Source organism: Sus scrofa, chromosome 7 (genome assembly GCF_054392235.1).
Source record: "Sus scrofa isolate SSC_HxYL_T2T_F1_AM1 chromosome 7, Sscrofa_HxYL_maternal_Yorkshire_Landrace_v2.0, whole genome shotgun sequence".
NCBI lineage: Eukaryota > Metazoa > Chordata > Mammalia > Artiodactyla > Suidae > Sus > Sus scrofa.
Genome location: NC_139389.1, coordinates 78,109,466 through 78,123,677, shown reverse-complemented (window position 1 = coordinate 78,123,677; position 14,212 = coordinate 78,109,466). Strand labels below are relative to the sequence as shown.

The 14,212-nt window shown below is 39.4% G+C and overlaps 1 protein-coding gene across 2 annotated transcripts in view; it reads right to left on the bottom strand.

Annotated features, from left to right (window-relative positions):
• PRKD1 (protein kinase D1) overlaps positions 1–13,745 on the bottom strand; it is a 335,903-nt gene extending 322,158 nt beyond the window's left edge. For both annotated transcript variants that reach the window (XM_021099185.2, XM_021099186.2), the window contains exon 1: positions 13,394–13,745. In XM_021099185.2, the coding sequence (XP_020954844.1) occupies positions 13,394–13,657 (264 nt within the window). In that variant the 5' untranslated portion in view covers positions 13,658–13,745. The remainder of the gene's footprint in view (positions 1–13,393) is intronic.
• Between the last annotated feature and the right edge of the window lie 467 nt (positions 13,746–14,212).

Here is a 14,212-nt window from a genome sequence, read left to right as displayed (position 1 = left end):
AGAAATTCAAAATCCAATAAAATGATCAATCTGGGTAGGAATTTGAGACTTTTCAGCAGACAGAAATAATATAAAAATTGAAGCCAGAGATGTAGGACACATAATTACCCTCATGCTTGAAGTAATGGAATCACTATCAGAAATAGAATTCCATGGAACTGACCTATACTTCCAACAAGAAGCCAATCTCCATCCCAGCTAAAACCACTTGGGTTTATACAACCTTAACCAAGCCAAGACGACAACTGCAGAATTTACATAGGGAGGGAACTCCACAAACTACATGGAATCGCATTGTTTCACAGGTGGAAAAAAACATCTTTCAAATGGAAATATTTGCAATTAAATACAGAAAACTTTAAGAAAGTCAAAACCATCATATTAACACTTTGTGGATATTATATAAACATAACTAAGAAATGAATTTAAATTCTGGTTTATGTGTATGTATGGCAATGGACATTTAAGAACTTAAATTTCATTGTATTTACCTATTTATGCCTCATTTATTAATAGAATAAGAATTACCTAAGAAGATTTAAAAGTTTATCTAGCACAGAATTACAATATTTAAAGGAAATCAAATGTATTAAATTTAAAAATGCAATTTAAAATGTTTGAAAGTAACAAAATAATTGGATTTGCGAAGAATACTAATTCTTCAGTTTTTTTTTTTTTTTTCTTTTTGTCTTTTGTCTTTTTAGGGCTGTACCCGCAGCATATGGAGGTTCCCAGGCTAGGGGTCTAATCAGACCTGTAGCTGCTGGCCTACGCCAGAGCAATGCCAGATCTGAGGCGCATCTGTGACCTACACCACAGCTCACGGCAATGCCAGATCCTTAACCCACTGAGCAAGGCCAGGGATCAAACCCACAACCTCATGGTTCCTAGTCAGATTCGTTTCTGCTGCACCACGACGGGAACTCCAAAGATATTAATTCTTAAGTGGGATTGTTAAAATCTACTAGACTTTAGAAAAATTAAAATATTTGTAAAGTGGCAGTAGAAAGATTGAGCTAACATCTGAATCTGTAACTTTAATAACTTGAATATTAAATTCTAAAACCAAAGTAAATATCTGAAAAGCCTTTCTTCACACAAAAATTACCAAAAGTAAACATTTTATATTCAAAATTTGACAGAATGTAGTAACAAGTGAAAAGAGGAAAAAAGTATGTGAGTTATGATGAGCAAATTCATTTTAAAAATCTCATAAGATAGTCACTAAAATGATAACTATTTAATTCTGCATGGTATGATCCATTGTGGGATTTATCTGAGTTTGTTACCTTTTCTCCAGCACATGTGGCATGTTAGTTTCCTGTTATTTCTGTAACACACTACCACACATTTAGCAGCTTTAATAAAATAAAAACATATCATCTAACAGTTCTGGAGATGAGAAGTCCAAAATCAGTTCAGTGAGTTAAAGTGAAGGTGTGGTTCCTTCTGGAGCCTCTAGGGGAAAATCACTTTTGCCTTTTTCATATCATTTGCAGTTTCCGGGGATTAAGATGTGAACATCTTTGAGAGTCACTATTCAGCCTAACATATGTGGTAATTTTATAACTGTCAAAATAAAAGAAAAACAATTTAAAGTATAAAATTATAACATTCCATGAAGGGAAAATTCTAAACAGAAATGGTTATACAAAATCAAGTTCCTTTTCAAATGGCTTTAGACCTCACTGACCTGCACTACTTTTCAACGTTACAATTTCTGAACCTAAAATTCTTAATATTACTTCAACAGCATATTCATCAACAGAAACCAAGCAAAGTAGATTAGCTATAACATATATTTGCTTTTTCCTGGCTATGTCTGTGATCATCTTAAGAAAATATGAGCTACAGGAGTTCCCATCATGGCTCAGTGGTTAACGAATCCCACTAGGAACCACAAGTTTGTGGGTTCGATCCCTGGTCTTGCTCAGTGGGTTAAGGATTCAGCGTTGCCTTGAGCTGTGGTGTAAGTCGAAGACTCGGTTTGGATCCTGTGTTGCTATAGCTCTGGCGTATGCTAGTGGCTACAGCTGCGATAAGACCCCTAACCTGGGAACCTCCATATGGCGTGGATACGGCCCTAGAAAAGACAAAAAGACAAGAAAAAAAGAAAATATGAGCTACAACTTACACATTGATATTGCGTGACAGTACAATTTCCAAAAATGTATCCTCTTTAATTTGCCTACTTGTTTTTTAAATATAAGACAAGTTTTCTAAGAAATCAAAGGCATTTGTCTGCAATTTCCCTCTTTTTCTGCTAACCACATCATATTTTCTACAGAACAGAGAATACAATAAAGTCAACTTAAACCTATAATAATGTTATTTCTCTGCATGTAAGTCAGTGTATTCTGCCCTTGTGATGGTTATAAAGGTGCTAGAACTTTAAGGCAGGACTTTCTGTTTACTTTTTGAATTAATAATGGTCGTATGAACTATCAGAATAAGTAAAAGTATTTGCTATTTGAAAAAAAAAAAAACATGCACATAAGTATCATATCATCCTTTTTTTGGACTCACCCATGGCATGTGGACATTCCAGGGCCAGGGATTGAGCCCACGCCACAGGACTAATCCAAGCCAATGCAGTGACAACACCATATCCTTAACTTGCTGTGCCAAGAAACTCCTCATAACATCTTGATTTACACTGATTGGTTGAATAAAACAGACCTCAAATTACTTTAGATACTATCTTCAAAGTCAAATCTAATTAACTGGATCATAAAATCAAATCTAAATGTTGGTTGTCTTTTCATCTCTAAGTTATACAGAAATTTTTGGTCAAAGGGGATAATATTCTAACCAAAGTAAGGTTTTTGTTTTGTTTTTAGCTTAAGAATCCATTTAGAAAAGCTATTCAAAGTGACATGATTAATATATACAATCTTATGACTTTCTAAAAAATAAATTCTGAGTGTAAGTTTTGGCTTCATCTTAAAATATACAAGGATTTTTGGCCAAAAGGCAATAAAATGTCTGTCCAAAGTAAGGTTTTTGTTTGTAGGAGTTTTTTTAACTTAAGACTCCACAGTTTTTATCAGTAAACCTACAATTTAAAAGAATCCCAGGATAAAAAATATGACTGGGACTGTCCTGGGTGAGTGTGCAGCTGGTTACTCTACTTACCCACTCAACTACTCCATTCTCACTTATGTTCACTTCTGCTCTCTATTCTTTTCAAAGAATTGAATGGAAGTGAAGATCTTGCAAGATCTAGTCATTCATTCGTTGCAAATCTATGCAAGCTATTATTGGATTTATTTAAATACTCTAAAGATCTACACCCCAGGTGACACTCACTGTACATTAGTAGATGAAATTAGCATGTGTCAAAAGTAAAGGCAGAGAGCCTTCTTGTCTAGAGGCTACTCTAAAGCTACTGAATTTTTTCTCAGCACTGATCACTGGTAGAGAAGATCTAGGCATGACTGACCCACCTCACTACACCTCCAACAACAACGGATGCCATGTCCTCCTAGTTCAGGTTAGCTTATCTCAAGGAAAGGCTTACAAGGCACCCTACTCAACTAGAAGACATCGAATAAACTGAGACGTCAAGTTCAGCCAGACTTGCTTCAACGGCTGTCAGCCAAGAGATAACCAGTGAGGCATGTCAAAAGAGAATTCTCTATGTAACCTGTTCATTGTACTAAAACTTCCAAGTTCCAAATACATCAAAGAGAGGCAATATTTTCAGCCCTTCTAGACCATCAGGGCTAAATAACCACTTTATTATATGCTTCCCAATAGTCATTCAGGCAGTAACCCTTAGGACATAATTGAGGTATGGTTCTACTTTAAACCAAATCATATTTACCTATATATACAACTACATTTCTGTAAAGCCTAAAGAAAGTACAATTAGTCCACAAGGGAAGTGCTGGCCTTAGCCCTGTACACTGGCAATGCAAAGGAATGCAAGGCAATTCACAGTTTGGATGGGTTAGCACTACTAAAGTAAAAAGAAAAATTCCATGTGGCCTGTAATTGAGTATGCACAAGTGAGAGTAAGTTTACTTTAGGGTGAGGGCTCATTCACAACTGACCAAACATAAACCAAAACAAACAAACAAACAAAAACATCAAATTTATATAAAGAGGAAACATTTGCAAGTATAATCCCCTGGCATATGCATATGGACAATCCAAATACTTCTTAAATAAAAAGCAACCACTGACAGGCACTTTCCTCAAGACTCTTAATTATATTCTCAGGATCTGCTGGGAATCAATGTACCATTCAAGAAGAAATGATTCATTGATTTTCCTAGGCAGCTAAGATTCTTTAGATCCATTAGTTTTGAGCCACTCTGATTAATAAATCATCTTACCATAATCACTTCATCCAAAATATCTCTATGTCCATATCTCACTGCAATGAAGTCTTGTGACCCACACAGGTAATCATCTTTTTTGGATAACAGTTCTGTCTGGAAATTTAAAGATGGCTATACTCATATCTTCTTACCAGAGTATAATGAAAGTGATACCAAACCAGATCCTGCTACATATATTTATTTTATACACACACACACACACACACACACACACACACACACACACACACACATATACTAGAGTGTTCTCGTCATGGCTCAGTGGTAACAAACCCAACTAGTATCCATGAGGATATGGGTTTGATCCCTGGCTTTGCTCAGTGGGTTAAGGATCTGGCATTGCCATGAGCTGCAGTGCAGGTCACAGACTCGGCTTGGATCCCATGTTGCTATGGCTGCGGTATGGGCCAACAGCTGTTGAACCCTAGCCTGAGAACTTCCATATGCCTCAACTGCAGCCTTGAAAAGCGAAAAAAAAAATTAAAAATAAGTAAATAAATAAAAATTTTTAAAAATATTAATGAGTAGATTATATTACAGTTCCTATGACTCCTAAAGGGTGATACATGTCACTGAAATACTTTAGGCAATGATATATCTCTAATAGCCCTAGTATCCCCAATGAGATTCCATTTTAATGCCCTCTATATGTTAATTATCAATACCTGGTGTGGGTATCTTGTCACTGATAAGAGAAGCCACGTAGTGGTGGCCTCCAAAGTGGTTAGAATTCCAGCTGACCACTAACTAGGATGTGAATCCCACATAAGGGAAGTCTTCCAGATTAAGGAATAATTTAAACTAACATAAATATTATCACACTGTCAAAGCTGAAGTATTTTTGAGTAAATTTCATTCAACATAATGGAGTTTAACATGCTTCCTCCTCAAGTTGAAAATTCCAAACTCTGTATACAGACCTTTTGCCATCCCAGCCCTCCTGCTCTTAGGATTACCTAAAGTGAAGGGAACAAAGAATTGGGCAGTTTTGCTTTTTTATTTAGCAGTTATGTCATCTGAGGTAAATGATTTAATCTCTCTGACCCTTACTTAGTTCCTTCATCCTTAAAAAGGAGAGAAAATGACTATCCAAAGAAATACTGGGAAAAACAGACACATCAAGTGAAAAGAAGCCAAGATATAGAGAGGCACACAGAGTAAATGCCAGGAAGGTGCTGCTCCTGGAGGTTCCCCTTTGCAGGCCACTGCTACCACGAGGCCTGAGAACCCTACAGACCAGGACCCAATGCTCCCAGGACAAGCAATTTCTGAAATTATCACAGTCAAGTCCTGGTGGAATTGTTCTTTGAACTTCTCATCTGTGACACTCAGAAAACTTCCCAAAAGAACTAACTCTGCTTGTAAAAAGCCATTTCCACACCTCTCCCAAATGCTGTTCATGCTTTACCTAGTGGGACCACTCCTGCAAACCTAATCCACAAGATGTCAGAGCTTTGCTGTCACTCTCCTTTTCTTTTTTCAGGTGCCATTATCTCAAAACCCCACAGGCCTTGGCTACGGTAGCCTGCTCAAGTTTACTCAACCACTATGGACTCAAAGCCATCACTAAAGCTTAACAGCCACCCATCTTGTCCACGATTCCCTATAACTCTTTCCTGCTTTTGACAATGGTAAAAGCCACAGTTTCTTGTCCCAGGTCAAGTAGCCTAGGGGCCTTGGCCTCTAGTATTATTCTTCTGAGGGTCTAACTGGACTAACCAATTTCTAAATAATTATAACTCTATAGATAACACATGTTCTTTGTTGCAGATTTTCATATCTGGGATACAGAGCAAACCTTTCAAAGACACTGAGTACAAAAACTATATAAATGGTTCAGCACAGACAGCAGACCTCAACTTTCTGTAAACTGAGAAATATTCTCCTGCACCACCCTAATAGTCTGTTTTCTCTGGCAAAGCAATCACCTTAGGTGACTCCAAATTCCTCCTAGTGCCAATGCCAGATGCCCTGGAGCCCTAAAGTATGTCCTTCCCTGAAGGCTGGCCATGATCTTCCAGCACTCTGAGAAGGATAAATAAAGGATGATTGCATATTTAAAAACCTAATTTTCATATTTGCCAACACTGCTTAGCTGCTGTATCAACTGACTAACTTTAACCAAATAAAGCCTTTTTGCAACTTTGGAATAAACTTCTATATAGGAAATTATAAATTTGGATGGGCATCACTATGTCTCAATATGTGCTGCTTTTACACCAATTATTACCTTTATAATAATATAAACTGTATGATATTCCATAATGGCCTTAGTGGCCATGTAATTAAAGGATTTATTTATTTCACTATCTGTTTTCTGTGAGACTAGAAAGACAAAATAAGAAACAGCACAATGTGGGTTTCTCTGCTGCCAAAAAACTTCAAGTGGTGCTGTCATTATCGGTTTTTAATGGTACAAAAATATTTAGTTGACAATATCAGAGGAATTCCTGGGGGAAATTTCACATATTCTTGTAGATGGAAAGGAATTTTTAATATCTGTGAGGAAAATAAGTATTTTCTCTGTATCTAAATTCCATCACAAGAAAGAGAAAATCGATTTTTTTTCCTTCTTTTGTGTCGTTCTGACATATTCCAACCTCAAGGAAATATTTGAGAAACTGAAGTCTCCTTTTCAAAAGCTCTCCAGAAAAATACTGGAGAAATAAAAAGGTAAGCACTATCTTTAAAAACGCCCTATATTTTAACCTCTGTTTTCACATTTGGGCTTAGATGTTTCAGGTGAATCAAGATGACTATCAGAGGTCAGAGGTCAAAAACATTAGCCATCCTCAACAGACAGAAACAAAGCAAACAAATATAAAAATAAAACAAAGAACTCTTATGCTATGATCAACTCCAGTGAAACTCATTTTACTCACTTCCAATCCAATCCAAATCCAGCCTTGCTAACTTGATCGTTATATTAGTTTCTTGTTACAGCTTTAGAAGTTTATTCAATGATTCCAGTCTAATAAACACACATACACACTCTCACAGAGGTTTCATGTAATTATCCATTCCATTTTTCTACTTTAAAAGATAGATGAGGAGTTCCCATCATGGTTCAGTGTAATCAAACCCGACTAGTATTCATGAGGACGTGAGTTTGATCCCTGGCCTTGCTCAGTGGGTTGGGGATGCGGCATTTACGTGAGCTGTGGTTTAAGTCACAAACAGGGCTTGGATCCTGCGTTGCTGTGGCTGTGGTGTAGGCCAACAGCTGTAGCTCTGATTCAACCCCTAGCTTGGCAACCTCCATATGCCGTAGGTGGGTCCCTAAAAAAAAAAAAGACAAAAAAAAAAAAAAAAGGTGAATAATTACTGATTATTGCTGAATGGAGTATAAGGACTTCCATGAGCAATAAGCAGTAGTCAGTAAAAAGATAGGGGAAAAAACTTGTGATTGGCTTAACCGAACTACTACTGCAATTGTTTCCCAGTAAAATTACCTCTCACCCCAATTTAACACTTCTGCATGCACACAACTAACTATGTTACATTAGCTATGCATCAGATGTAACAGTGGCAAACAGGCTCTATATACTAGCATGGCAGCAAAATGTGATCTCCAAAGTCAATTCCAAGTGCCTTCTTCTTCATATCAAGGGTTTGATTTGCAAAGAAACTTTGAATTTCAGTCTTGAGGACTAGATTTGAAAGTCATTATGTTCTCAAATGTTGTCCTATTACCTATTTTATTTTTCTTTTTTATCAAATAAAATATCGTTGGAAGTATACTTGCAATTGAAAAAAGAAATCAACTTCTTGTCAAAAATAATAAAGTGCAATAAAGACATGCTTTATTTTATCAACATACGTGTTTTTCATTTAACAATAATCAAATTACTCCTTGATTGAGGAATTTTGAGAGGTTGAAATTTGAGAGGCAGTATCAAAATGCAACTACTCCTAAGATCTGCCCTATTATAGAGAGCAGGGAAAGATGTTACCTTGACCTTATAATTGTATGCTTTTTAATAGAATTTTAATTGTATATTGAGATAAGAATGAGATGAAAGAGTATACATTTCTTTTGTACATGTTTACAGTATGCTAGTCTGTATCAGTAAACTATGTACCAGGCTGTATATTTAATCCTTGACACGTATTATCTTTAATCTTCAAAGTAATCTTAGATAAGTCACAATCATATACTCAGTCCTACAAATTTGTTTGTATTGCCTAGTGAGGTCATTAAAAGTCATTTATGTGTAAATAGTGAAGCCCTACATAAAATCATCTCACCAAAAAAAGAGTAATAATAATTGGCAAAAAAAGTTTTAAATCTCCCTTAATGGTTCTGACAAGAGTATGGTGAACACAGTCATGAAGAAGGGGAGAAATTTTCAAACTTTTATTAATAATTTTCCAGCTCCAATCCCTACTCTCAACTTTCACTCTCTCATACACATGCACTACAGTTGTCACAGAAAATTCTTTCAAATTCATCTCATCCTGGATCTGAAGGCCCAAAGCAATTCGCTTATTTGTCAAAACAGCCAATCATCCCATTCTTCCTAGCCCAAAGTCTGTGGGCTTTTTCAAAAGATATTTCCTTGTGAAAACTGTCAAATAATATACACCTATTAGAAAAGATTTCTAGTTGTGTGTATTAATAAAAAAAACATAAGGAAGAGTTTCTCTTTTGGATTATGAGATAGGTAATGAGGCCCCACTTTTGCAGCCTACAATGGAAAATATGAAACAATACTTCAGCATTTGCAGCCTATATGTGGATAATTAGGCTTTCAAAAATGTTTCAAAATACACTTAGACACTTAGAAAATATACTACATATATATGCATATATTAGATGTATATTATTATAGGCATTACATATATAACAAAATATAATCTTAATATAAACTAAACTTAAAAAGAAAATATCATGCACTGTATTACTTTAATAATCACTTAATGAACTGATACATTCTACATTCTATACTTTGTCATTAAATGAGAAATCAATAAACATACAAAAATGGAAAACACAAAATCTGAATAAAATTATAAAACTACAACCTAATCACTACCATTAGCTTAAAAGGATTTTGTTCTACATATGTTGGCCTGGTCAAGTAACTAATTACTTCTAGTTTCCTCAATTTGTGTAGAAGTAGATTAGCTAAAATTAACAATGAAAATTGAAATGACACTACAAGTGTTAAGAAACAATTTACAATTAAGAAAGCAAAACAACTATAAGCAGAGCATAGCTGCTCTTAAACCATGGCACTAACCTTTGTTATTATTTTAGTGAGATACCTTTTATAAAGTCCACTCTTTAGTTTCTTTGGTCAGATAAATGACTATACAAAGTGAAACTCTGCCAGGAGTTTTACAGATGTTATTACTCCATTTAAGTAAATGCAAAAGGGAAGTATGAGTTGTCTTTCTAATAAAATAATAGGCATAAATGAATGGACAGTCATATTAATTTCATCCCACATTCCTAAATTAATATTGCTTGTTTTAAAAGTGTGTGTAGATAGATGATGTGCTATGAAACTAAGTATTTCTTCCTTCAGAATATTGTTTCTTGCTTCAAAACAATGCCTTCTTAGTCTATATATTCAAGGTTCTTTTGACAGCAGAAGGTAACAATATTTCGAAGAGAAGTCAATTATTGTAATTATTTTTTTAGCCTCTAGAAAATAATAACCGTGTACACTAGCTAACATGATACATATCTTTATATAAAACCAGCCTTCGAGGCTACATGCTTACAAAGTAAAGAATATAAATAATATAATATAAATAAAACCTTAAGCTAATAGTTCCAAAAAAGAAGGAATTAATTATATATTTATATATAAATTGTTACACACAGAAATGTAACACTAGATTTTTCACCCAAACTAAAATATTAAAAAAATAATTATTTAGTTTTATAATTCAGTGTGTACTTAGGGTACATTTATCTTAAAATAAGAATATTTTTGTTGAATTACCATCAATTTTTTTCAAAAATAATCATTATGTCTGCCACTTTTCAAACCTACACAGTTAAAGAAAAACTATACTCTAAATTCTAAATAATAACAATAATTTAAAGATTGTTTCGCAGACCTCTTGTACTTAGTCCTGTACACTTCAGTCTTTCATCCCACAGATAATGCCCCCTGAATGTTGCTGATATAAACTGAATTGTCAGCTAATACTCCCAAAGATTTAAGCTACTTGATCTTTATTAGTATGTACAGGACTCTTAAACACACGAATGCGGAAGACTCGAGAAATCTGGAGAATTCTGCTGTTAGCTCAATATGACTCCATTCCACATGGTAAAGTTGTAAATGACTTCAAACTTCCAGCTCCCCTAAATTATCCATTTCCCTCCCTCTTTCCCTTCTTCTCTTTTTCTCTCCTGTCATCCCTTCTCAGAGTTGGTATCATGGGAAAGTACTTCAAGAGAACCTGAAATAATGGACAAAGGATCGCCTTCCACTTCCTTAATTCCACATTGACCCCCGCCTCCACTGCTACTGTTGCAAAGCAAAGAGATCTCTACTACCCTGTGATGGATACTCAGCCCTCTTAATCTTGTTTCCACCTAGGGTGACAACTGGATGTCAAGACAGATGACAGAAAACAGATGAAAATTTTCCTATCTAGACCCACTATCCAATAAATGCTTACTTACAGCTTCCTATATATAAGCAACTCAAATCCACATCTCTAAATCTCTCTCTCTGCCATAACCTTAAAAAAATAAATAATTAAAAAAAAAAAGTGTGAGATCTTTACTCTGGCTATCCCAAGCAGTCTTTTCAAACTGTAAGAGACAGAAGAATGAGCAGACTAAATACAAAAGGAAAGGGTTCCCTTATAAATCAGTCACTAGGGCTGATGGTTTTCCTTTTTCAGTATTTCTCCAGGTCTCTCCCCGAGATCTTTGGCTCCCGACTCTATTAGCTCATGAGTGAACTCCAGTTTTCCTTCTGCCATAACATTTTTGGCATTCTCAAACATATTCCACACAGCAAATTCATCTTTCAGATGTCCTTGCTTTGATATCTCTATGTAGATTATGAGACTCCTGGTAATTTGAGTTCATCTTAATTCCAAGGCCTTTTCATAGTTCTACTTTCTCTAAATATTCTAGCCACTACCCTCAGGCTCCCTGTGTTCCATAGGTGCTTGCTGCCTCTCTCCTCTGCACTCTCCGTCACCTTCTCCACATAACTGCCCTCTTGGTAGCTACAGAGATAACTCGAATTCACTCTCCATTCAATTTCCAGTCACAAACCCCTTGAACCACATGTTTCTGCCTCTTCTAAACTTGATCAAGGTGTTTGTGTATGTAAGTGTGTATGGATGTGTATGTTTTAAAGCTGGTCAAAAACAGCCTGTCCATATTAATTTGACCCAATTTGAATGTTACCTGTAACTCCATCACCTATTTTCAGATTTAGATAAGTTAAAATTCTATACAATTGCATTAATTTTTTTTTTCAGAAACTATTTTGCATTTGCTTATATGCTTATTCAGTTCTGCCCTTTAACTAACTGGCTTGCAGCCTAATGGAAATTGTTGTAGACTGCAACCTCCATTAAGGGAAGGCTTTCAGTGCCTAGGAGAACACTCTTGTTTGCCTACAACAGACACTCCACAACACTGATGATGATAAGGCAAATTATATCACTTGTAGCAGAATTAGACAAAATTTGTCTTTTATGTGGATGTTGAAAAAAAGTAAAAGTCACATGTGTTATACAATGTCACTCCATTCAATAAACAAATCTTCCTGGCACTCACCATTACTTCAGTCTAGCCTCCAGAACTTTTATAACTTCCTAGTTTTGTGACTATTCCCTGGGCTTTTCCTAATATTCCTGTGCTCATTACCACAATTCACAACACACAGGTTTAGCAAACTCTGTTCCAAATAGTTTAAAGAAAGCTCTCGTGATAATTCAAGTGATCTTTAAATTACGGCAAGTACTACTTGGTCCTCCAGGGTCGAAATTCTGCACTTTTAGAGACCTCTGTCTCCACTCCTACACCCTGGTTGTTTACACTAAGAAGACTGGCGCCATGGTCCCCTCTGCTTTATACTCTTATCACCCTCTTCCATGCACCTTCCCTCTGGATGGCCACAGAAACAAACTGAAATTCAGAACTGCACTAGAAACAGTGGTGGGCGGGCTGGGTCTCCTCCCCGGGTGGCCTGGTCCAGGCTAATGGCCCTTTTTTCCACCCTATCTTTGGTGGCCGCTGTCCAGAGTCCCACAGCCTCAAACTTAAGGGCACAGCCAGCCTCGGGTGCTCCTGGACAGTACCCCTACCATTTACATGCCTGTGTCCCCACCTCAAAGCTCCACTATCAGTGCCCGGGGATCAAAATCAAGAAGGCTGCAAATTTCAGATTTTCCGTCGAAAACAAATTTGTTCCTATGTTCACACTGGGCTGGGAATAAAAGACGAGGAGGAGGTGGGTAGCTGTGGTCCGGTCAGTTGTTTTCACAGCTGGCCGAGTCAATCATTCTCTCTTAAAAGCTTATTTGACAGGTGAGAAATTCCTCCTCTCCAGATCATTCCAAGAACTCCACAGCATCAATCTGAGCTGGGAGAGGGGCCTGAAGGGGAAGGGAGTGGTGCTGAAATCGTGCTGAGCGTGTCCCCGGGGGAACTCTGGTGCAGGAAGGAGGATTCCGGCGCCAGGAATGTGCTGGTCCAGGGTCCAGCGGGAAGAGAGGGGAGAGCCGGGAAGTCTTAAGGAGAGAGAAAGGCGTGACTAGAAAAAGGCAAGATACCTGGAAATGTACTCAAAGGGATGGGAATGGGTGAGGAGGATGCAGACGGGAGAGAAATTGGGAATATACGGAGACGGGGCAAGGAGAGACCTGGACAACAGGGAGTGCAGCGTCTCGGATGCAAGCGTCCGATCTCAGCCGGTGCTAGACCTTTCCAGCGCCCCGGCGAGGCTGGCTCGCGGCCGAGCCCCTGCAGCCGGAAAGTTGGCGCGGCGAGGGGCGGCAGGGCAGGCAGCGCCCCCTGCGCGACGGGGAGGCGTCCGGCCCGGAGCCGCGCGGCGCCTTACCTTCTGGTCGACGATGGAGCAAGCCATCTCGCGGACGTGCGCCAGGCTGTAGTCGCCGGAGGAGTCCTGCAGAAGCAGCACCGGCTCGCGGCTCAGGCCGATCTGCAGATGGAACGAGATGCCCCCGACCGGGGCTGCGAGGGGAGCTAGGAACGGCGCGGGCCCCGGCCCCGACCCCGGGACCAGCGCGGCCGCCGCCGCCGCTGCCGCCGCCGCCACGGGCAACAGCGGGCTGGGCGGCCGCAGGACCGGAGGGGCGCTCATCGCTCGACCAGGAGCGCCGATGGCCGCGGAGCCCCGCAGCCGAAAAGTTTTGCTGCTGCCGAGCCGGGAGCTTCTTTCTTCAAGACTCGAGGCGGAAAATAAAAACTTTCCGGAAAAGTCCCCGCGCAGGGGGGGAGGGCGAGGGGATGAGGACCGGGAGGGGAGGGGGGAAGGGAAAATGGCCGAGGCGGGAGGACTACGCTGCCGGCAGCGCGGGCGGCGCGTGGGGGAGGCGCCGCCGCGCCGAGGAGCAGCCGCCGCGGCGCGCGCGGAGGGACGGGGCGGCGGGTCAGCGAGGCCCGGGCGCCGGGAGGGGGCGGGGAAGGGGGCGCGAGGGGCGGGGAAGGGGAGCTGGGGGCGGGCACTGCGGAGCCACCACCCGGCGGGTGCCGTAGCCGCAAGAGCCGCGGCCGCGCGGCCGCAATGGCCACAGGGTGACCGGTCGCCGCCCCCTCCGCCCGAGTTTCCTGGGGCCTGAACCTTCCCCAGCCGGGGCAGGACCGAGCGGCGGGGCCCGGGGCCGCCTCCGCGGGCGTGATCCGACCCTCCTCTCCC